General features: G+C 36.4%; 2 protein-coding genes across 3 annotated transcripts in view; one reads left to right on the top strand and one right to left on the bottom strand.

Moving 5' to 3' along the window:
- Positions 1 to 15035, top strand: part of LOC139770761 (uncharacterized) — a 32605-nt gene extending 17570 nt beyond the window's left edge. The window contains exons 4-6 of one of the 2 annotated variants that reach the window (XM_071702929.1): positions 4672 to 4846; positions 6387 to 6551; positions 10337 to 15035. In XM_071702929.1, coding sequence (XP_071559030.1) covers positions 4672 to 4846; positions 6387 to 6551; positions 10337 to 10689 — 693 coding nt within the window. In that variant the 3' untranslated portion in view covers positions 10690 to 15035. The remainder of the gene's footprint in view (positions 1 to 4671; positions 4847 to 6386; positions 6552 to 10336) is intronic. The other variant, XM_071702930.1, reaches the window with a different exon arrangement.
- Positions 15036 to 15204: 169 nt separating this feature from the next.
- Positions 15205 to 21747, bottom strand: LOC139770762 (peptidyl-alpha-hydroxyglycine alpha-amidating lyase 1-like). The gene is made up of 6 exons (XM_071702931.1): positions 21265 to 21747; positions 20872 to 21070; positions 20176 to 20799; positions 19681 to 20094; positions 19398 to 19583; positions 15205 to 18083 (listed from the first exon to the last, which is right to left on the bottom strand). Exons 1-6 carry the CDS (start codon positions 21361 to 21363, stop codon positions 17872 to 17874), a joined length of 1734 nt encoding a protein of 577 aa, XP_071559032.1. The 5' UTR covers positions 21364 to 21747; the 3' UTR covers positions 15205 to 17871.
- Positions 21748 to 22627: the final 880 nt, after the last annotated feature.

Consider the following 22627-nt stretch of genomic DNA (forward strand, 5'->3'; position numbering starts at 1 on the left):
AAATATCGATCGTGTATACTACCATTACATTACAAATACGTTCAACGATGGAAAATAATTTATTTAACGAACGGAATTACTTGATTCTGAAATTAATGAACAGCGAATTATAAATGTAAATAGTCTGTCATGTAAATTTTGCGTAAGCTTCTCTCGTGTAAAAATGTCGGCGGATAAATTTATGGCGATTTTTTACCATGCAGGAAGAATGTTAAATGTATACTAAATATAAATAAGCGTATTACATTCTCTCTAGATACACGTTTAAGATACATTAAGACATTAAGATATACCTATTAAGATATTTCATATTGAATGAATTTTATAATAATGACAACATAAAGAAGAAATTTTATTTGCAATTTTTATTGATATGATAAATTAACATAAGTAATATTGTTAAATAAAAGTTGGCACTTATATAAAAGAATATTCTTTCTTTAATAAAAAAGTAAATGATTTATTTTCTTTTATTTTTAATCGATTTACTTGAATCGTCTTACTTTTAATTTATTCCCATTTATTAAGAAACTGTTCTCTTTTACGCGCGCGATTATTATCTTTAATATTGAAAATTTATAAAGAGATGCAGATTTTATGGAAAAAATAAAAAGAAAAAAAATGTTTTGCTATCATATGATCCTGTGATAACACTGGACTGTATCGTTTGGAATTTTATCAAAACTGTAACTTTTGCACTACCGCCCATGCATCTCGAAATGCGCCCACGATCTCGAGCAGCCGGATTACTAGGAGAGTCGATGTCGATTTTATGAAACCAGCAACGTCCGTATCCACCCTCATCCTGATCCCAGGTGTTTCCTGGGAACAGCTGCCACGGCGCACGCGCCCCGAGAAAGCAGTGATTGATCAATTTTTAAAAAGCAATGTTCCTAATTGACCCGCCGCGCCGGTTCGCTCCTCGCCGGAGCGCTTATATCTTACGAAAAGGCGTCAGTCAGGGCATCTTAGTCATCGAAAGGTGTGTTCAACTACGATTCATGCCAGTTGTTCCTTTTCGAATACCCCTTTCGGCTTTGCTCGCTAACAATGAAGCACCGATATCGTCTATCATTCATCGACGGAAGTATCATTCATTAGCACATTAACGAGAAATATATTTTGAATACATATTTAAATATATATTCTGAATATATTTTTTCTGTAGAATGTATAAAATGTTTAATTGTACAATACGCTTGTGAAATGCTATCGTAATCAAAACTTTGATAAATTCTTTTGTAAAATTCTTGGTACGCGTATTATACTAGCACCATAAAAATGAGCGCGATGGAAATAATACTAGAGAAACTAATACTAAAGATAGAGCAATTGCATTTCTATCAGCGCTAAATTTGAAGTTTGATTAATGACATTATGAAGTGAATTCAACATATCTTCATACTGTTTCAATCACATTGATTAAGAGTTTTAGTACATAAAGCTCTCGGGCAGGAACCTGTCGATTCCGATCGATCGGTTCCAAAAGGAAATTGTCATGTATTTCGGAACATGTATATGTTAAATTGATTGCAATTATGAAGATTCCATGTATTTTTGACTATCACGACTTTTTGTCATTAAGTATTATATCTACTGGCCATTATTCGAAATTATATTTCTCATTTTTCATATGTTTTTATGCATGTTTAAAATTTAATTTAATTTTAATCTATGCTGCAGTATTAATTAGACATGTACAGCTTATTGTAAAGTTTAAACGCAAGTTTAAACTTCTGTGTACTTCTGGGTACACTATGATACTCGCGATCGTTCTTCGACATGAATCTTGGATTCCGACACGAATGAAGAACTCATCGATTGCTCGGCTTTTCGGTATCGGACACGCGCGTCGAAAGCACTCGTTCGCGCGTTGTTATTTCGTAACAGAAGCCATTAGCATCCGCCTGCGTTAATTAACGGAAGTTCTGCCATACGTGTATAGGCTCGATGCACCTGCGTGCGGGATAGAGGGTGTATGTGATAATGCGCGATTTGCGCGTAGGCAGTCTGCTTTTTCCCTCCTCTGCATTGTGGATCGGCGTGTAACGGCGGATTATCCACGGGCATTTAGTCGCGGTTACATCGTAATTCTACCGTGAAATCGACGTGTCAAGAGACGATTCGTCGACGGCGCGAAGACGTCATGACCCCGGAAAAGGGCGGAAAAGCCTACCTTCACCGCACGCGTCATGGCTGCTTTAAAATAAAATAAAATAGGCATATCGACAAGAAGAAAATTCATATTTTGTAAAAATTAGAAAATTCTTAAGACATCTAAAAATACATCGATATATGTCTAAAAGCTGGATATATTTTTTAATTATTTAATTTCGTTAATATTTGTATTATCTTAAAAGATGCTGTGCTTAATGCAAGTTGATTAAAAAGGAAAGTTCGTATTTAATGCAGAGATTTATAATATTTTAATTGAGATATTTTGAATAAATTATAAATTATAAATATATCTATTTTATTTGACGCAAACACATGTATTTTTACCATCATACATTTAATCACTTATTTAATTTATTTATTTAGTAACAAATATATAGACATTTTATACAACTATGAATAGAAGGATTTAATATAGAAGATAAACTGAAATATTTTTTATTGTAAAAAAACATTCTAAAATGTGTAAAAAAATTGAAAACTATACTGCTAATATGCAATAGTAATTAGCAGACGTAAGTTGTGAATTTTAGCTAGCCTAAGTGATAATATTGAATGATTAACGACAGTAAAAATTTGGTAAAATGATAATTTGAGTACATGATCAAGCGATCTATTAACATATCAGATAAATACGTGAGATTATATCGAACAATTTTGCAAACACACGAAAACTGAAATTATCTTAGATATTCAACAATTTTGCGAATTTTTATTGAACCATCATATTCGCATCTGAAGTTACACGCGATATCGGCGAAGAGAAATGCGCATTCACATGTTTGAAATCGTAGATATATCCGCCTTTATAAGGATGTAGTGAATTTTATGGAGATGGAGGAGAATAGTATTTGATTCTACGCCACTGACTGATATATAGACGCTGATTCGGTCCCAATGCACTTAACACCACCCAGCTCTAATGCCATTCTCTCGTCACGAGCGTCCATCCTTGAGAGTCAAGAGACCCGCCAGCTGTTACGAGCCTCCGACAAATATCACGGGACGATAAACGTTAATTTAGCCAAAAATGACATCATTGTCCGTATTCAATTAAAAATTAAAGAAGATTATCCTAAGAAAGATAAGTCAGTATATATAAGAAAGAGTTAAAAATAAAGATGAGAACAGATTTTACATCGAGTTACTTAAAATCGCCATAATCACTAAATATATTAGCTTATTATATGTATACGATGCCATAGAATTGAGTTTTATCTTATACACGTGTATAATCGCAATCCGATAAAAATTAAAAAATAATAGATTGAATAGATGATTGAAACATTGATGATAAGCGTCAACAGCCGTGAAGCTACATATGACACATGTAAAATTAACGAATCTTGTTAAAACTGTTAAGTTTTCCAGCGACAACAGGTGACGAATTCAAGATATAGATTCGTTTCCTGTTATCGTATCACCCGATTCCAAAATCTTGTGCCAGATATTAAAGAACCGTCGAGCGCGTAAGAATGCAACGATCGCTTCGTTGCAATACCTGAGGTGTATACTGGAGCGTGTAAATCCCATATATCCAATTAGATTCGTATAATCCCCGTATGTTAGCGTAGGGTGTTCCTACCCCTTGAACCGCCACCCCTCTCGGTCTCCGCCGTCCTACTCTTCTCCGTGTGTGTGTGTGTGTGTGAGTGTGTGTGTGTGTGTGTCTCGCGTGTGTATGGTCATATGTATGGTGCGTACGGTGGCGCAAGCGCGCATCCCGCGCTTTAATGCTAAAGTACTAATTTATGGGCACATATGAGATGGCTACAATGCTCGCTACCGTGCCAGAAAAGGGACTATAGTCTGCGGCGAAGGATAGAAGCGATAGAGACAGAGAGAGCCCGGTAGAGTAGTGGTAGTGTTGGTGGTGCGTTGGTGGTGGTGGTGGTGGTGGCGAGATAGGGCGAGGGTAGGTATATCGGAGAACACAGAGGCGGGCTTTGCATGCGATATCAATAAATCAAGTCCCGGGACCCCGGCAGCTTAGGGGGCCACTACGTGGCCAGAATCAACAGCTCATAACGTCGGCTAATAGCTACCCGCGGTGGGGTCGAAGATATTGTCGTAACACCGAGGGACATCTTACCGTCGCAATGGTTGGATTTGGTTGCGTCCTATTGAGAAAAGAAATGATATCGCGGGGGAGAGGGCGGGGAAAGAAATTGTCGGATATGCGATTTTCGATTTAGAAACAAAAATGTCTGGTGAAAAGGATAATGGTTGACTCAACGACTTTCTTTCTTGCTGCTCATTGATGAACGAGTCATATTAATTTTTAATTAGTATTAATTTAGTAAAAACAGTAAAAGATAAAGAGTACTATCGGTGGAAATGTAAGAATCACGTAAGATCGCGTTATTTATAAATAAACGTAACAAAAAAATATAAGATCTGTTATTTAATATTATATAATATTTTTTTAGGATTTTAAGAATTTTTCAACTTTTTATCAGACTACCAGTAACAGACTCCTTGTTCACCTGCCTGTAGGTATGGTTTCAAAACCGACGAGCGAAGTGGAAGAAGCGTAAGAAGACAACCAACGTGTTTCGGTCCTCGGGATCGCTGCTACCGTCGCACGGCTTACCTCCCTTCGGACCGATGACCTCCGACTTGTGCAGCGGAATGTTTCATACTCCTGCGGACAGATGGGGAATGGGGACAGGTCAGATATCAATAGCTTTTATCACTAACCGTAACCAAGAAACGCAAGATAAAAAAAAAGAAAGAAATTATCCATATGCTTACGTTGGCCAAGACAGGAAACGCTTTTTCGATCGCCTGTATTATTACTCGCAAGGACTCGATATTTGTCATCGGCCATGTTTAAAAATGAAATTTATACCAGAATTTCCTGATATCCTTTAAAAAAAACTGTCTCCTCTGACAGTTATTTCCGTAGCAGCTATCAATTTCATATGTCACATTAGATCATTGATAAAGTATCGATGGTATTCCATAATGCACACATTTATATATAATGTCAATACATACTGTGACTTGTGTAAATATATAAATTATTTAACTGTGTTAGTTAAATATATAAATATATAAATAAAATTTATATATTTACACACAATCGCTTATTTTTCGTAGTATCATTCATTTTTTTATTCTTTTTTGCTTTTTTTTATAAATCTGAAATTATAAATAATGCATTACATAAGATCAGTTACATATCAGATCATTACATAAGACAGTTGTGGAGAAAAATATATAATATTTAGAGAGTGTGCTTACACCGAGCATTTTTCTCATTTCTTCATAAATTTTCTAATTAGACATCTCAAGTTGATCCGCTGTCTTATGAAATAATTACGCAATCTATTTTGATAATATAGAGAACTGAGAAGAGAAAGAGATCTAGTAAAGTCGATACTTTCATTTTTGCAATAATCTCTTTCATTTTTATAAATCAAATAGTTTTTATAAATCAATAATTCGAGAGACAATGAATATTTAAACATTATATAAATAAATAATTATGTTCAAGTGTCAAGAAATCTTACATTTTTACGCCAGTGATCAATGAAACCACTGATTTTGAATATTTCTTAAAATGTTAACGACGTATCTGAAATTTATTATTATTTTTATATAATCTAGTTTGTGCAATATTTTAACACATAATCTGAATTTATAGATGTTTAATCTACTTGGTATATACAAATATATTTTTATTTAATGTATACACACGCGTCTTACAAAATTAATTTTATTTCTAAAAGATGAAATAGCACCGGGATCGAAACGCAAGTGTAAACGAGAATGAAGAAAGTTGTATAGTCTCAAAGACGTAGGCATGCACTTTTGTCTGCGATTTAATTGAAGCGTATTATCCGCGTCTATGCAAATTGCACGCAATTCGTCATGTCATTTAATGCGCGATATGATTAGCATCTCGTTCACGCGCTAACGGGAGAAGAAGCAACATGAGAAGGAAACACCAATTCTCGTAGACGAAGTCGCGACGATGCTCGCCTCCTAATTTAATTTCGCCCGTCCACTGGTTGAGACAGCTGAAATTACTTACTGCGTATTATTGGTCCCACGGTTGTTCACCGACGGTTGTACCGACAATGACACCGATAATCAACCGATCTTTCCCGTTTCTTTACAAACCTCCCGCCTCCCCATGTCGCTGTAACACGTAACCTTGCATTAATTACCCCTCGCGTATTTAACTGTGCTCATCTGCCCCGTAGGTCTTGGACAATTGCAAAGCGGCATGACGATGAGTGGTTTTGGGCAACTCGGTCAACAAAGCACGGGAAGTTTAGGTTCCAGTCTTAGTCTCGGCAACTCCGGACTCCCGATCAACAGCCCGTCGCAATCTGTCTACCATACCAACTACGGACTCAATTCTATCAGTAAGTTGCTACGAGCACTAGCGAGAAACGCAGGAGTTTATTATATTAGTAGATACCCAACGAACAAAATATGATTTGACAAAATATTACTTACCTCTATCGTAATTAAGTGAAAAGAATTGACACTGCAGTTTAGAATCGAGACAATATATTTCACTAGACTTGCTGTCCTTATTATTAGTATTAATTTGTTCATCTCTATTGTATCAGACGCCGTTTTACGGTCCTGTAAAAAATAAGTTTCAGAATATACACACAGAGAGATTGTAAAAAGCGTTTTACGATTATATTTTTGCTACTCCAGACTATACGACTTAAGCGAACGTAACGTTTTTTTCATCGTTGCTTATTTAAGTAGCGTGGATCGTTGTTGAGTTGGCGACATGTGCGAACGCGAATAGACACACCCAGAAGAATCTTAACGTTCGCGTCAACCCGGCCGCTTATACATGTGCCGATAATCGTCTTGCCAAACTTTTGGAACCGTGGTCCTCTAAAAGACAACGTGCAAACAGCGCCATGGAAGTCTCTTTGACGAAGTCGTTAAACGTTACGGTGCATTAAGGTTCGAAGGGGTTATGCGCCTGCACGTAAGGAATTTGAGACAGAAACATAAACCCCGTCCTCCCGTCTGTTTACGCAGGCAAACTCCAAGCCCGATCTCGCACCTAGGTGCGAGATCTTTCGCTGTATGTTTACCATAACATCTCGATGCAACCTGTCTTGGTTGAGTTACGCTTTACCTCACCCGGGGACCTTGTATCCTCAAAGATATTATGCTCAAGGGGATAAATCGCGTGTGAAATTTCTTCTTTCACGGAGATTGCCATCCAGCGCACCTCGACTGTAACTTCCATACCAAGACTTCATTCAAAACGCGCATGTCGTTTGTGAAATAACATGATACTTTAATAATCTACGTGCTCCTCAGTACCTAGAACTCTTCAATAATCTAGAACAAATTAACGTTCAAAAACTCGAAGACGGTAGCTGTTATCGTTATACTTTTGCGACGTAATCCTATTAAATGCAAAACGAGATGTTTGTAAAGTATTATTTATTTAGTACGTGGAAACTCAGAATTCTACGTAGGATTTAAGACAGAATGTCTACGTATAGGATTAAAGCGCAAATCAGACCTTCGAGTGATAATCTGATCATCTTTTTTAGATAAATCGGTTTTTCGCGCTCATGACCCGTAAGAAATAATAGATTCGCAAGATACGAGTAATAAGAAAACCGATAAAGGAATCTCGTCCTCTTGTCCCACAGAATATTTTTTTTACTTTTTTACTTTTTTATTTTTCAGTAGTTAGTGAACCGCATTTAAAGAAAGACGTTATAAGTAAACGCTATTTTTTTATACGAAATACATATTGGCAATACGTTTAAATAGATTTATTCGTATTGCTATTTGCTACTGATATACCGATACAGGTCATCAACCCTGGTAAAGGTAGATCTATTGACGCGATTATACGAATTCTATTTATAGGCTTATCAAAATCTTTCAACAGATACGAGGTCATTCATGCGCGAAGGAAAAGATGAAATATGAATTGATATCAAATATCCAAAATTATTAGCAATAATTATGTTACCGCGAACTGAAATTTCTCTCTTAAAATCGTAACGGATGTACTAATTACGGATTATAATACATTTGACGCGGAGGATCGCAAAGTCTAACGCCACAACGGACTTTCCCGAAGCGGTAAAAATCCGGCGTAGCACAATTTCGCAAGCTGACTGTGCAGTCATACATTTGTATATGTGCGTTGCACGTGCGCGTAACGCTTATACGGTGCCAATTACCGGGCGTTATCGCCCGGTAGCGTCACTTGGGAGGAGAAAAAATCGGCGTTCCACCGAGTGCGAGTGTTGTGCGCCGATGTGTGCGTGCGAACGCGGCCTTAAAGTGAACCCGTCCAGCCTCGGCTCGTAGCCGGCTATATATGCTTTTATCCGCGGATAATACTTAGAGCAAATAGCTTTTAGACTAGAGCGTTATTTTTCGGTTACCAATGATGATTAGCACCGCAATGTAACCCAACGGCGCGGCGCGGCGTGGCGCGGTTCCTAGTCGATCGGGGGAAGTTCCATTTGGCGTCTCTCTCTCGCGGTGACCGCGCCAGACTGGCGCAAACAAGCCTCTGTAATGCGTAAATTATCGCATTTCGAAACGTTCCGATTTTCAGTTCGCGCTACCGCGAGCGGTGCGCAAGTCGCGTTACCTTATTCGAGAACAAAAATCGGCGTGACTCGCGCAAAAAGTCGAATCACTCAGTGAGATACACGCCGATGATCTCCGTATTCATTCTCGAACGTAAAAATACACGTGTCAAATTAGGTTTAGCTTCATTTACCTTTTCAGCTTCGGTCGTTGATTTCGTGTATCCACAGAATCAGACTTCATTGATCGTGCGCGATGAATCGCTTGGTGGATATACGCTCTATACGGCAGCACGTATCACCGTTTCAACCGACAATGGTCATAAAATTACGTACATACATCGTCGCCATTAGACGTCCATTCTTTCGAATGGCTTTTCAAAAGCGGCCGCTGCCATAGTCCTCTGCAAATTTGTGCTCGGCGCAACACCGCCATAAAAAAAGCCCCTTTTTCCCGCGTTGTCTTCCGAGCCCACCAGCGTGGCGCGCGCGAGGAGGCGGAAACGACTTTACGACGGCACCGGTAGCGCGCACCCCACGCGCTTTTGTCAGCCTACCGTATTAATATCTTCTGCTGGAGAAACGAAACGTTCGCTCCTGCACCTGTGATGCCGCACCTGTGAATTGCCTCTCTTCTACCTGAGTCGTCTTAGAGGTGCACTGCCTCATCCGCGGTAGTAGACTCGTGGTTGACTACATTTATCCTTTGTTTAATATTTACTATTTATCAAAAAAATATTTAGCCCTCAGCGGTCATTGCAAACTGTCAAGAAACCGTATACTTACGAAGTCACAAAGGATAATTTGAACGTTTGATAGCCGAGAGTTTCGAATGATTGGGGGGTAGACAACCTTGACGAGCGAAACAATAAAGTTTGTTTTAAGTTAAATATTTAAAAAATGAAAAACTTTGAGTATTTGAAACTTTGGCACATGATTCTATATTCTTTTGTGGTTATTTAGAAAATAGAGAATTGTTAAAAAATATTAATAATAACGGGAATTATTGGTAATGAAAGGAAGCAGTTCAGTAATTGGACATAAAATCTCGAAAACGGCTCGAACAATTTTTTTCGAAAATGTTTTACATGTTGTTAAAAACAATATTTAAAATGTGTCGGAAACAGAAATTCGAAAAAAATTCTTTAAAAAAAGATAAAAAATATTTTAGTTGCAAAAGAAGAGCAAAATTTTATTTTCTTCAATAATAATTAAAATTTTTTTTTAACTTTGCTTCCAACACATTTTAGAGACACCTTTCTAGATTGTAAATCCGTTTTTTGATTCTGTTTTAGATTTTTTATTATCAGGAATCACATGTTCACCACCAACTCCTGAACGGAAAGAACTGCTTCCTTTCATTACCAATAACTCCCGTTATTATTAATATTTTTTAATGATTTTTTTTTAAATAACTATAAATAATATAGAATTATGTGCTAAAGTTTCAAATACTCAGAGTTTTTTATTTGTTGAATATTTAACTCTAAAAAAAGGTCGATTTTTTCGCTTGTCAAGATTATCTACCCCTTTAAGTGGCTTGTTGGTGAATCCGCATCGATATAAATAATGCTCCACGAAGAGAAACACTCATCCGATTATTTTCTGTTTAGCAGGTGGTGTCCACGTGTCGGCGTCCCGAGGTTCGCCACCGGGCGGCTCCTCTGTGGGTGGCGGCCAGGGCGGTGGGATGGGCTCGGGCCTGAACTGCGGTCAGGGATCTCCAGGCACGACTTCCGGTACCGGTAGCGGCAGCGGCGGTGGCGGCGGAGGTGGCGTTTCCTGCGTCGGTGCCGACGTGACCACGAACGAGGGATCGGACTGGAGAGGCGCCCACAGCATCGCGGCGCTCAGGCGTCGCGCCTCGGACGCCTCGCAACAGTACAGTCCGCAGCCACCGCCGCCAGGACCACCTCAGTATACCCACGACATGGAGTACAGTCCCGTTTATCAAGGTGTCGTCTGAACCGGCTTTTCGACGTTCGGTTCCACGGAGGAAAAACTGCCGGCCGGTAGAAGCTTACCATAATCCATGGAACGAGTACTCCTCTCTGTTCTGTCAATGGCAACCGTAAGATAGACTGCGTTTCCGCGACTGATTCTACGGAAGAGCGAGCGCAGAGGAAGCGCGATCGAAGATATTTATCTAATTGGCTATCGTAAATTTTATGTCAAGATAGTGCAGCGAGGTCAAGATCGACGATATTAGAACGATCATTCTAAATTCGATAAAGGTCCAAAATTGTTCACCCTCTTGAATTTAATATAAAGCCAATAAAGCGTAGCAAATAACGACGAAATTAGAATGCTTAGATAATTTCGGATTGACTGAAAGAAATTTAACAGGGCGATAATGATTTGTAATGACAATTATTTAACGCGGACTGTATTTTTATTATCTTTTTACGTAAACTTTTCTGTACCAAACGAAATAATTACCAGAATTGTACGGAGAATTTACGAAAGGAGTACTCTTCTATAAATTAGCGCGGAGGTCAAATCAGGGTAGAGGATCGAAATTGCTGGCATTATCGACAGTGACAATTTGCGCAATATAGATTCTCATCATCATAGCCTTCCCAGGACCATCGTGACCCATGTATAATGTAAACTGCAATTTCTGCAAGTGTGTCCTGTTGATACTAATACCGGGCCAACCATCGACTTGATGCCATAAATGTAAAGAAAATTGATGTATATGACGGAGTTGTCGTAGCAATTAAAATTGCACGTTCGAGATTTCCTAATTGGGAATGTAACGGGTAAATATTTCCAACATATATAGTGTCTAGTCAAATACGTCTTAAATAGCAACAGGCGTAAGCATTATTTGATATTTTGGGAAAAAACTGAATCATCGGCATAAATGTTCTAGCTGCGCAAATTATTCATATTAGCGAGTTTTGCTATTCGACGATTCGCGGAAAGCGAATCGAAAAGGTTTCATTTCTAAATGGATTTTCAACGTTTCACAGCGGTTCACGGAGAATTATTTAATAAAACGAAAATGGATTTTGCTCAGTATCGTTAAAAATTTATCCTAATCGTGACAGCTCCAAATATTTAATAATGGCAATGACCGATGTTTTTCGTAGGACTTCAATATTAAGCCACTGCGGCCACTATAAATTCATTGTAATTATCATGAGTTCGAGTATTTCCGAATATCAAATATAAAATATGATCCGTCATAGTATAGGGACTGCTGTTTTTATGATGGAACGCTCTGTTCTAGTAATCACATCGAGCTGTCGATAAAAGGAAGGAATTGTGATTTGTGCAGATTAATGAATTTTGTGACACAAAGAGTCTTAAAGAGAGAAAATTGCCGTAAACTAATGTGACCAACTCCGCGAACTCTTGGTTTGGCGCTGTGCGCTGGAAAAAAAATCGGGGTGGCTATTTCACGTACGCATATACTAACATAATTACGCCCGCGTCGGACGTTCGCAATTGGCTCCATGTAACTGTAAGCACGTTAATTTATTTTCTTCCAAATAAGATCGGCGAAACAATTCGACTCGATTGTCATATCGCACGGGGGCAAATTGTCGCGGTTAAAATGTCGTTAAACTCTGCTCGTTTTGCCCTCGTTAGAGGCATTTCGAGTGTCGGCGCTCGTGCTAAAGAAACGTCGATGAGATTAAGGCCTCGCTAATTGTAAATTATTTAACTACGTTCCGATGAGTGTGACAAACTGATTAGGGCGTGGGTTTCCGCCACGTGATTTTTATTTACACCTGTTTCTTCTCTCGCGGGGGTCACTTCCCGAGCACGACGGTGAAACGCACAGGGAAAAATGCACAATGTATTTTCGAGTCAATGGAGGTCAAAGGCGGAAGGCGTGGCGAGGTGCAATGAGATGTATACGACAAGTTATCTTAGTATTACATATACACGGCATTGTGTAAATATAGTAAAAATATTGACGTGATAGGGTATATTATTATTGTATTATTACTGCAATCACCATTATTCGAATCGCAACTGCGACGGAGCCGTCGATCGCTCTTGTTCGCAGGCTGTTTGAACTTGCAACGCGCCGCAATTGCGTTTAACTGAGACTGTGCACGCGGGGATTCGTAGTTTCGCTTCGAAGACGGTATTTTTTAAAATAAAATTTCGCCGTTTGACGTTTTACGTTTACGTTCGAACGACAGAGTTTTAAGTTTGCCCGAAAAACCGGTTTCCAAGAGTCGCGATAGGATCCTTGCGGTCGTGTTTGTCCGCACTAAAACAATCGAGAAAGAATGTCTGTTTGGAAGAATAACTTCTTATCTTCTGTGTGACGGGAGATGGGAATTGCTTTTAAAATGAGCATAAAAATGCTGATCCTTTTCACGATTTGTGCATTGTTAAACGATTACAGGCTCGTACAAGATTAACTCGTGGTTTAAAAAATTACAAAACTAAAAATTCATTCGGATCGTCTGGCAGTAAAATGACGACAAAGTGACTCAATGATTCTGTTGCGGAACAAAGAGCTACATGTTAATATGCGCAACGAAAAGCTAGTCTTTCTTGTGTCGACTTTACGTTTCGGACGAAGATCGTATACATGATCTCGTGTGCAGAGACGGACGTTCATCGTAATAAATATAATAAATATAATAATAATTTCTTTTACGGGAGTGCATTGAACGATTTTCTTTTGCTTCTTTTAATAAGTTTGAGATAGTAAGACACATCATTCGTCGCGTTTCTCTCGGTAGCAAACGTTTCGATGATGAACGCAAGCATACATTCGTGTATTACATTCCTGAAGAATTTTATGGGCACGCTATATATTATAAGTATATACATTGTTCCGTTGTTGTCATCGAAACGTAAGTTTTGTAAATAAAGTATACGTCTAATAACAATAATAACAATAATAATAATAACAATAATTATAGTAATAATAATTATTATACAACGATAATAATAATATTAATATTAATAATAACAATAATAATGTAATAAGTATGATGACATCAACATTACGATCGAACGTGAGTATACATGGACATTGTGATATATTTCGGGGTGGCCGTTCATTTTTCTGACGGCGACATTGGTCCGCGCCAAGATATTCCAAAGCGGCACCGGTGCGGTGGTAGATTGCGAGCGGCTGCGAAAAAGTCGATTATTCTAGTTACGAATTTACGGTGTAGACCTAGGTAAACCTAAACGATAAATATGGAATAACAGATAGGCAATTGTCGATGTATCACTACGAACGTATACGATTTTTAATGTACAAAAATATGGGCGCGCGGTGTGATGGCGTCCCTTCTCGATTTCGTCCTGTCGTCGACATGGGACGGAAGCAAGAACCTTAACGATGTTCGTCGGAGTGTTTGTGGTTCCTTATTTTCGAATGCTTCGTGCAATACCTCGTCTCGTCGAGCATGCATTTCTTTAGCGCGTATAAAAGGAGAGCTATTCTATTTGATGATCTTCAACTTGTTGCATGATTAAATTGACATATTGCTAATAATTGCTGAAGATTTTGTACGAATGAATCGAGACAATTACTTAAAGTTATAACGTTCAACCTGATTTGATCACTCTTACGTAGATATCAGTAGAGGATGAAATGGAAATAATCAGATAGAAATTTGGAACGTTATGATCTTCTTGATTTCCTCTATAAAAATGTGAAATGTACGATGACTGATGTAATTTGTGATGCGTTTGTATAAAATAACGTGTAAAATTTAAAATCAAATATATCTCATAATACGAGATGTGCAATATACTTTATGGAATATGTCCAATTTTATGGGTCGAAAGCTGGATATTTTATAAGCCAGTGTTCCCCGCTAGCAATATGCCAATTTACGTTCATGCAGACAACTGGAACGTTCCTCCTCGTTCTTAGCTCGGATCCAGAATGGTATGAAAACTCCGATCGGTGTCCCTGGCGATCGTGATACCTCCCCTTAAGCGAAGAACAATTCCTGTATTTATTTAATTTATCATGCGTGTGTAGATAGACTTCAGCGAGTGGAGATTGACGTCCTTTGATTTGCGGCAGGCGCGGGCGTCACTCTTTACAGGTGATTTGTAACATATATGGCCTCTGCTGATCGTACGTTTAGATATTTCGCGCAGAAGTTAATTCGAATCGTACTGTCCGCAGACGTCACCCGATTCTTCAGATTCACGTGAATCGGAAGAGAATCGACTGACTTTATTGCATCTCTATCACAAGTCATTATCGTCGATGACCTTAATTAGCGGTAAATAGACGGAATTTTAATTTTCATCGTTGTATAGTTGTGTATAGAGGTCAACTAAGTGTGTAAAAAATAAATCATTATCAAAATATCGAACGGTTTCGTTTCCTATCCATTATTGATTACTTCTATCGAGAAATATTTGAATCTTGGTTTGAATCAAGTATCTCGTGAAACAAAAATATGTTTTTTTGCTAATAATTATATATATATATATATATATATATATATAGATTCGACAATAAATAATATATACTCAATTCTATTTGAAAATATAGGTTTTATATTTATAGATACATGAATTACATACGCTCTTACATCGTACAGGGAATGCATTATTCCAAAGGAAAATCTGCATTAATAATTAAGATTGTACTACAATACTGACTTAAATTATTAGTATTCATTACAAAGCGAAAATAGGAGTATATATATAGGGGTATTTTATTTATGAGCTTATAAATAATGCTACCACAATGACGTTAAACCAACTAATGAACTATCGAAAAACAAATAAGCTTGATTTTGTAAAGCAACATATAGTATATGTATAGACAGTTCATAGACAGTTCTTAATTTAATAGCTTAAATGTCAGCAATATACTACATACATAGAAATGTATGTTAACCAGAAAAGAAGAAGAGATAGATGTAGAAAATGGTTTTTTGTAATATAAGTTCTTTCTCGAGCAATTCTGTTCCCAGGTCAAATATTAATATTCTATAGTGATATGTCACTCCAAAACGTAGCACAATTTAATTATAATTTAAATTCACGTAATACAAGTTAATTTAAATGTTTAATTTTATTAATTATACAATTATTATTAAGTATACTTAATTATTAACTTGAAAGAAGTACTCTCGGATATATATCTCTTTTTAGGGTTTATAAATCTACCGATTATATAGTTGTCATATGTAAATACGTATTTTCTGGCTGCAAAACTTTGCGAATGCTAAAATGCGTTTTGGCATTATATAATTTTACGTATCAATCTATTTTGTCAAAGTTCCATGATTTTTAGATACTGATTATACTCAAGGTAAACAATGCAAGATGAAGTAGGTTACTATTTCCGTAATTGATTATTATATTACGTTGCAAATATTTAAATATACATATAAGTAAATTTATTTAGATACTTCTTTCTTGCATTGTTTCTCTCGGGTACGAAGGATACAGCTATTATGGCAATCTTACAAGATCTATGGTCATTAGAAATGTTGGTACTTTTTATCTGTGATCATTAAAAATGATGGCTGTTTAAAATTTTAATAAAGGTGTGTCAGTATTTATACGGGATTAATCCAGCAGACGGTACTGTTTAGTTAATTGTTTTCTAATCGTCCGCGAGCGAAATAGAACTACTTCGCTTTTGTACCAAATGCTTCACGTGATCGTGAAAAATGTTTTGGATTAAACTTTAGGCTTAAGTTATTTTGCGTGCGGCGTATGCATGCCACAAACTGTGCAGCTTGAAGATTCAAGGCACGTTATCAGCCTCGGTTACATAAAAAGTTCATTACAAAAGTTACGGATTAGGAGAAGCTTACGGATTCGTCGAACTTATTTTTTCTGTTAAGAACAATCGACAAATCCATTGTTTTCAGCTTATTTATCTGTCGCGAAATCTGGGTTGCAGCAAATTGATAATTTGATAATTTTGTAAATTGATTTTGCTTTCTTTTTTTTTTTAAGAGAGAGAGAGAGAGAGAAACCCGCGTAAAAACATGAAGGTATGAAGACATTCAAAAATTAAGGCAGACGACGAAAAGATCTTTTTAAGTTAACTGAATCACTTTATCACTTCAAAGCGAAATAGCTTTATATTTTTGGAAGGCAAAAGAAAACAAGTATATGGGAACACATGTCTAAGTGCGGCTAGCAAAAATCTAGTTCTTCTCATTCCTATCAAATCCTAAAAACTGTACGCATTTATTTCGGGTGACGACTAGTTTTTGACTAGATCATGACATCGCTTAACAATGTAAAGTTAGCTTGGATCAGTAGTCGAACGGGAATATGACCACAGCTTACTTACAAAATACACTCAAGCTCCATTAACATTACCATTTTATTCATTATCTGAAGAACGTCCTGCAGTTCTTCAGATTTTTATACTTTAATTGATTTTACGTAACGCTTTTTATTAGTTTATAAATAATCAAATGACTTCCGGAGATGTGACGTGACTCGTTTGAACTCTTAATCGAGGTTTTCCTCTCTCAATCAAGCAACGATAACAAATTTGTAGCAAATTGTTGATTTCCAGATCGAAAATTATATACATGTAATTTAATATGTGTTTGTTTTACACGAATGGTCATAATTGAGAAGCTCATATCCATTTCTATCAATGTAGATTAACTTTAATTTTGGTTTAGCTTAATTTTTATCTTTTTCTTGTTTTAAGAATTAAAAATTTAAAACTAGATAAAAGATAAAAAGTATAAGATCGAGATTAACGTTAATTGATCTGCACTGATAGAAATCGACATTAGCTATTAAAAACACGATTTAGCGATTTAAAGAAAATATTTCATTGCAGCTTGATCTACATATTTATAATTTGGCTTTTATGCATGCAATTATGACATTTCTCTCTTGGTTTCTTTTCTTTCGCGTGCAGGTAAATGGTAATGTTAATGCAAGCCGCTGTATGTTCGGTAGTCGGCAAGGCGTCGTCATCGCGCGCGCATACCGTCGGTTGAGCTCGGGTCGGCTCGGCAGCGCTCGGCAGCGCGAATATTCAAGAATTCGAACGGACGCGACGCCGGAACGCGCGCAATTCACGGCCATCGCGCGATCGCGTCGTACGTCGTACATACATCGGTGGGCAAGTTCGGCGCGATTTCCTCCCGCTCCGTCTCGATAATACTGTTCACGCGCGACTGCTGCACGACGTTATTCGGCACGACGTTTCTTAAATGACCCTCGCGAGGCTGTTCTCGGGATGCTCGTCCTCCGACGTCTCCGGCTCCGTGCTCAGCTTGCTGAAGTCCCGCGGATTCGGCCGTTTCTCCAGGAACTTGAAGCTCCTGCCGCGGCGACGATTCTCCAGCAGGCTCGTCAGCTTGAAGTTCTCCCGTCTCTCGGCCTCCCAACGCATCCTCTTGCGCATCGTGAGTAGACATCCTGCGTGATTAAGAATGTAAAACGTGCTCGATTAATTTTGCATGATGCGGGGAATGTACGTTGTTCAAAATGGCAGCAAAATCTCGAAAATTGTAATTTCCCTTCGCTCTCTTTTAAATTTAGAATATTTATAGATAATGAATAATATGACAGTAATGAGCCAAAATAGTGATTCAAGCAATGCATTAAGAAAAAGATGAGATAATTAAAATGAAAAAAGATATCTGAGAAAACTATAATTAGAAACTTTCAAAATTTTTAGTTAATTTCATGTTTTGTAAAGAAATGATTTACAAGTTATTCAATCGGCTCCAAAGGGTCGATGTCATATTTAACATTTAAACAACTAGTAACATAAAGTTTTATGAAAGATCTAGAAAGTTTTACAATAGGTGCGTGTAAGTGCAGATAAAAGATATATTAATTTAAATTAAGATAATATGTACTTTTTTCATATATAATTGAATAATTGAACGAACTTACCGTGAAGTTCGATTGCAATTATGCTGTATTACGTACGATAAGAGTACATCAATAACAATGTAGAGAAAAAAAATTGGAAGGAATTAGTACAATGCATTAAAGAATTAAGATAACGTATACTTTTTTATCCACAAAAGTATGTACATAACAACGTAGAGGAAAGAAGTTGGAAAAAGCAGTACAATATATAAAATATATACAGTACAATAAATAAAATAATAAATATAATAATAGGTGAAAGAGATCTGATAAAAGAAATCAATACATATCCTTAATATTTTACAATTTAATAAATTGTAGACAGTATATATATGTATATGTAAAATGCAAGTATACATAAAATGCACGATGCTTTCTAATTAAGGCGTATAAGTAACATAAAAATTAAAGCCTAAAAAACTTAAATAAATTAATTACCTTAGACAAGTAAGCATAATTCGAACATATAATAGGAACAATATTGGGCAATTCTACTGCTATAGATTGTTCATAATAGTTGAAGTCTGAGAATGACAATTATTGCACGATAATAGCAATTCAATGAATTAACGATAACGAAATATAATAATTACTTCAGCTCGAATTATTGCTGTTACCATGCAATAATTGTGATTCCTAAATTTCAATTATTATGAATTATCTATATATGTATATTATAAATTGGTGCTTAATAAATATGGTGCTTAATAAATATGGAAAATAAATTAACACATATGTGCACAACAAGAATGCTACAACGAAAGACAATCACAATTAAAGAAAATATTTATTTCTATTCCACTAATTTGGAGAATTCAACAGCCGGTTCGTCATAATGACGTCTTTCTCTACCTCTTTTTTGGCATCTCGCTACAATGGCAGCAATTGCAACGCATATTGTGATAAAGGAAATAGCCGCTGAGCCAAGGCCTAGAATCAGTTTTGTCATATTGGTCTTTTCAGTATCGGCATCTTTAGTATCGGGATGTATCAAGATCTTAGGTTGATGCTGTTTAGCAGATTGCGAATTGTTTACTCCTAAAAAAGAAAAAAAGAAAAAATATATTAAGATATGATATCACGGACTTATAAATCTTAATTGTTACAAAACGTAACGTTTAATAATTCGTTGTACCTTGTAGAAATCTATAAACTTTTTTATTATTTAATTCTGCTACATATATTTCGGAACCATCTTCCGTCACAGTCAAGCTATGTGGATTATCCATATTTTTGTTGGGCTCAAACATCGATAATATTTTCTCGGAATAAATATCAAGCACAAAGCCCCTTACTGGCGCTGGATTACTTATAAATGGATCAGGTCCATTAACTAGATATAATTTTTCTCGTGCGTAGGCAACGCTGTAAATTTTTGTACCAATAGCAGGATGTCTATATTCCTTATGGAATGTACCGTTGTTGGCAAAGAAACATAATATCCTGCCATTTTCTCTGTCAGCGAGATAAATATAATTTAACTCACTCGCGAGTGCTAAAGCATGTGCAATGAGAAACGCATATGGCGAGGGCTGCGAATAGACAGATTCTAAAATAAAGTGAAACTTGGTTTAGCATTTGTTTAGATATTGTTTATCGTTATTGATATCAATTTTATTCTTATTATTACCTCTACTGGTGCCCCAATGTCGTCCCCAGTGTAGAATTGTTTCACCGTTTTTATTATACTTAATTATCCTAGAATTGCAATATCCATCACTGACAAAAAAGTCACCATTACTATGTACAGCAACATCAGTTGGTTTACAAAATCTCCTATTGTCGTTACCAGGCACAAAAGCCTCTCCCAAAGTCATAGACGGCTTCAGTATGCTGTTTTCGAGTAATGCACCAGCACGATCGTTAGGCACACTTGTCTCCGAGCTAACCTGTGCACGTTTCAACTCCTCCACGTGTCTTTCCACATCTTGAGCATCAAACTTGAATACCTGATGCATTGCCACGTCAGTAACCCAATAATTCCCAGCCTGATCGATAGTCAAGCCATGTGGCAGATAAAACATGTCCTTTCCCCATTCCGATATCACCTTGCCACTTTTATCCAAAAGGATTATCGTGTTTTGCGCTATCGGCCCTTTATTTGGATCAAATCTGTTTTCGTTGTCGAAACTATCGGGGCCCCAAATACGATCCCCTCTATGAAACACGGCAATATTGCCATTTGGATCCACAGCGACAGCTGATGCTTGAGTAAGTTTCAGTTGCGCACCCCATTGTGCGTCCCATTTTATGTCTGAAAAGTGTATAACAAAAACGTAGGAAAACGTTCATCAGATTTCTGTAAACACAAATGATCAATACTTACTTTTATCCAAGGTATCTGTAGCTACCGGCTTTTCCATGCCAAGGTGACTGTCATCTACAGGTTTTAAATATAAATGATCTTTTGTATCTTGTTGGTCGTTCGGTTGCACTAAGGATCCTCTACCTCTATCATCAACATCGGAATATTCTTTATCGTCATCAGAATATTCGTTCGAACCAAACTTGGTATCAGATAAATGCTGTAATACAAAAGAAATTTCTCTCTCTCTCTTACGTTTACATATAATTTATTAAATAGCTTATGTAATATGCAATATAACAATATATACGCACAATATTTTGATACTTATGAAACAATATAGATATAATTAATTATTATAATATTAATATCAATTTCTTCTTTTTATCCTACGAAATATCTGCATGTAATTACCTGAACATTCAAAATATCACTCAATGCTGTCTTAGTATGTACTAAAATGTGAAGCAAAATTAACACGGAGCAGACAGTGTCATATCGGAGAGTCGTCATTTCGCAAAATCGTCATTAGGTGCTTCCGTATTTTCACTCTAGCCCATCAGTATCCGAAACACTGGCGACGTCTACGGTACTGGATAATATCAAAGATATCTTTATAACCTTACGAGATCGCGGAAATATTTTGAGCGAATCGAGAGAATTTTACAAAAAAAATCGCGTCCACGTCACACTTCGGAGCCACGTACGACACAAACTAGTAGTTTTCTTTTTGTCACTCGAAGTAATATGCCGTACTTAACGTCATCTATAACACTTGTTTATCGCATGTTTTATTGCGGGACAATTGTGAGCACGTATGTCGGCGTGTCAGGAGAACGCACATTTCCAACAAGTGGCGTTAGACATGACGCCATAATATTTTGGAGTATAATCTTACCGATGTTTTCATTGTGTATTCTTAACTTCGATCGATAGCAGGCTAAAACGGTTTCACAACGCTCACGTGTAAGGGCGCTACGTGTATCGTTTTGTTGATTTTCGACGACGGAGAACATATTTCTTATTGCTTACTCTCTTTCTGTCTCTGATTAGTTTTCTAAAAGAAATTTAATAAGCCATCTTCTCATAATTATTGAATTTTTAGCATTAAATATCTTTCAATTAAATCTTTAATTATTTGTAAAAAAAAAATAAACTCCGGCCGGTTTGAAAAGTAATATGAAAAAGCAATATTATTTATTCACATTTCTATTATTTACATTCCATTATTTACGTTCATAGTTATTATCCTTTTGAATAAAAGAGGGAAAATAATGAAATTTTTGTTATTATTTTATTTTATCGATAATGTTTTTGATATTATGCGATTATATTATGAATTTTCTGGGTAGATGATTAATATATTATTCTCATATTTTATAAATGTAGTTTTTATAAATAATTTGAAGAGATAAAAATCAATAAACTAAGTTAAATTTATATTAAAATATCCTCTATAAATTTCTCTTTGAAATAATTAACAGCAATATTGTTATTTATTTACATGCCTATTATTTATATTTTATTATAATTATAATATCTTTTTGGATAAAATTGGAAGATATATGATATTTTTATTGCGGTTTTATTTTGACATATATACTCTTGAAACGATTTAAAGGGATATAGAGATCCATGAATATTGTAGCCGGCATCGCATATAAAAGCTATAAAAATAAATTTTGTATTATTAAAAAAACTCATCCATTGAGATTGCAAAACTATTATTTGCGCAGTTCTTCATACTACTGCACAGAGATATTTTAATTTATCAGAA

This window comes from Temnothorax nylanderi, unplaced genomic scaffold, assembly GCF_030848795.1.
Source record: "Temnothorax nylanderi isolate EJ_2023f unplaced genomic scaffold, tnyl_v1.0 TNYL_tig0032_pilon, whole genome shotgun sequence".
Lineage (NCBI taxonomy): Eukaryota > Metazoa > Arthropoda > Insecta > Hymenoptera > Formicidae > Temnothorax > Temnothorax nylanderi.

Coding starts and splice junctions, on each gene's coding strand:
- LOC139770762 (XM_071702931.1), bottom strand. CDS start 21,363: ATGACGACTCTCCGATATGACACTGTCTGCTCCGTGTTAATTTTGCTT. Junction 20,800..20,871: donor TACAGATACCTTGGATAAAA/GTAAGTATTGAT, acceptor TACACTTTTCAG/ACATAAAATGGGACGCACAA. Junction 19,584..19,680: donor AGTTTATAGATTTCTACAAG/GTACAACGAATT, acceptor TTTCTTTTTTAG/GAGTAAACAATTCGCAATCT.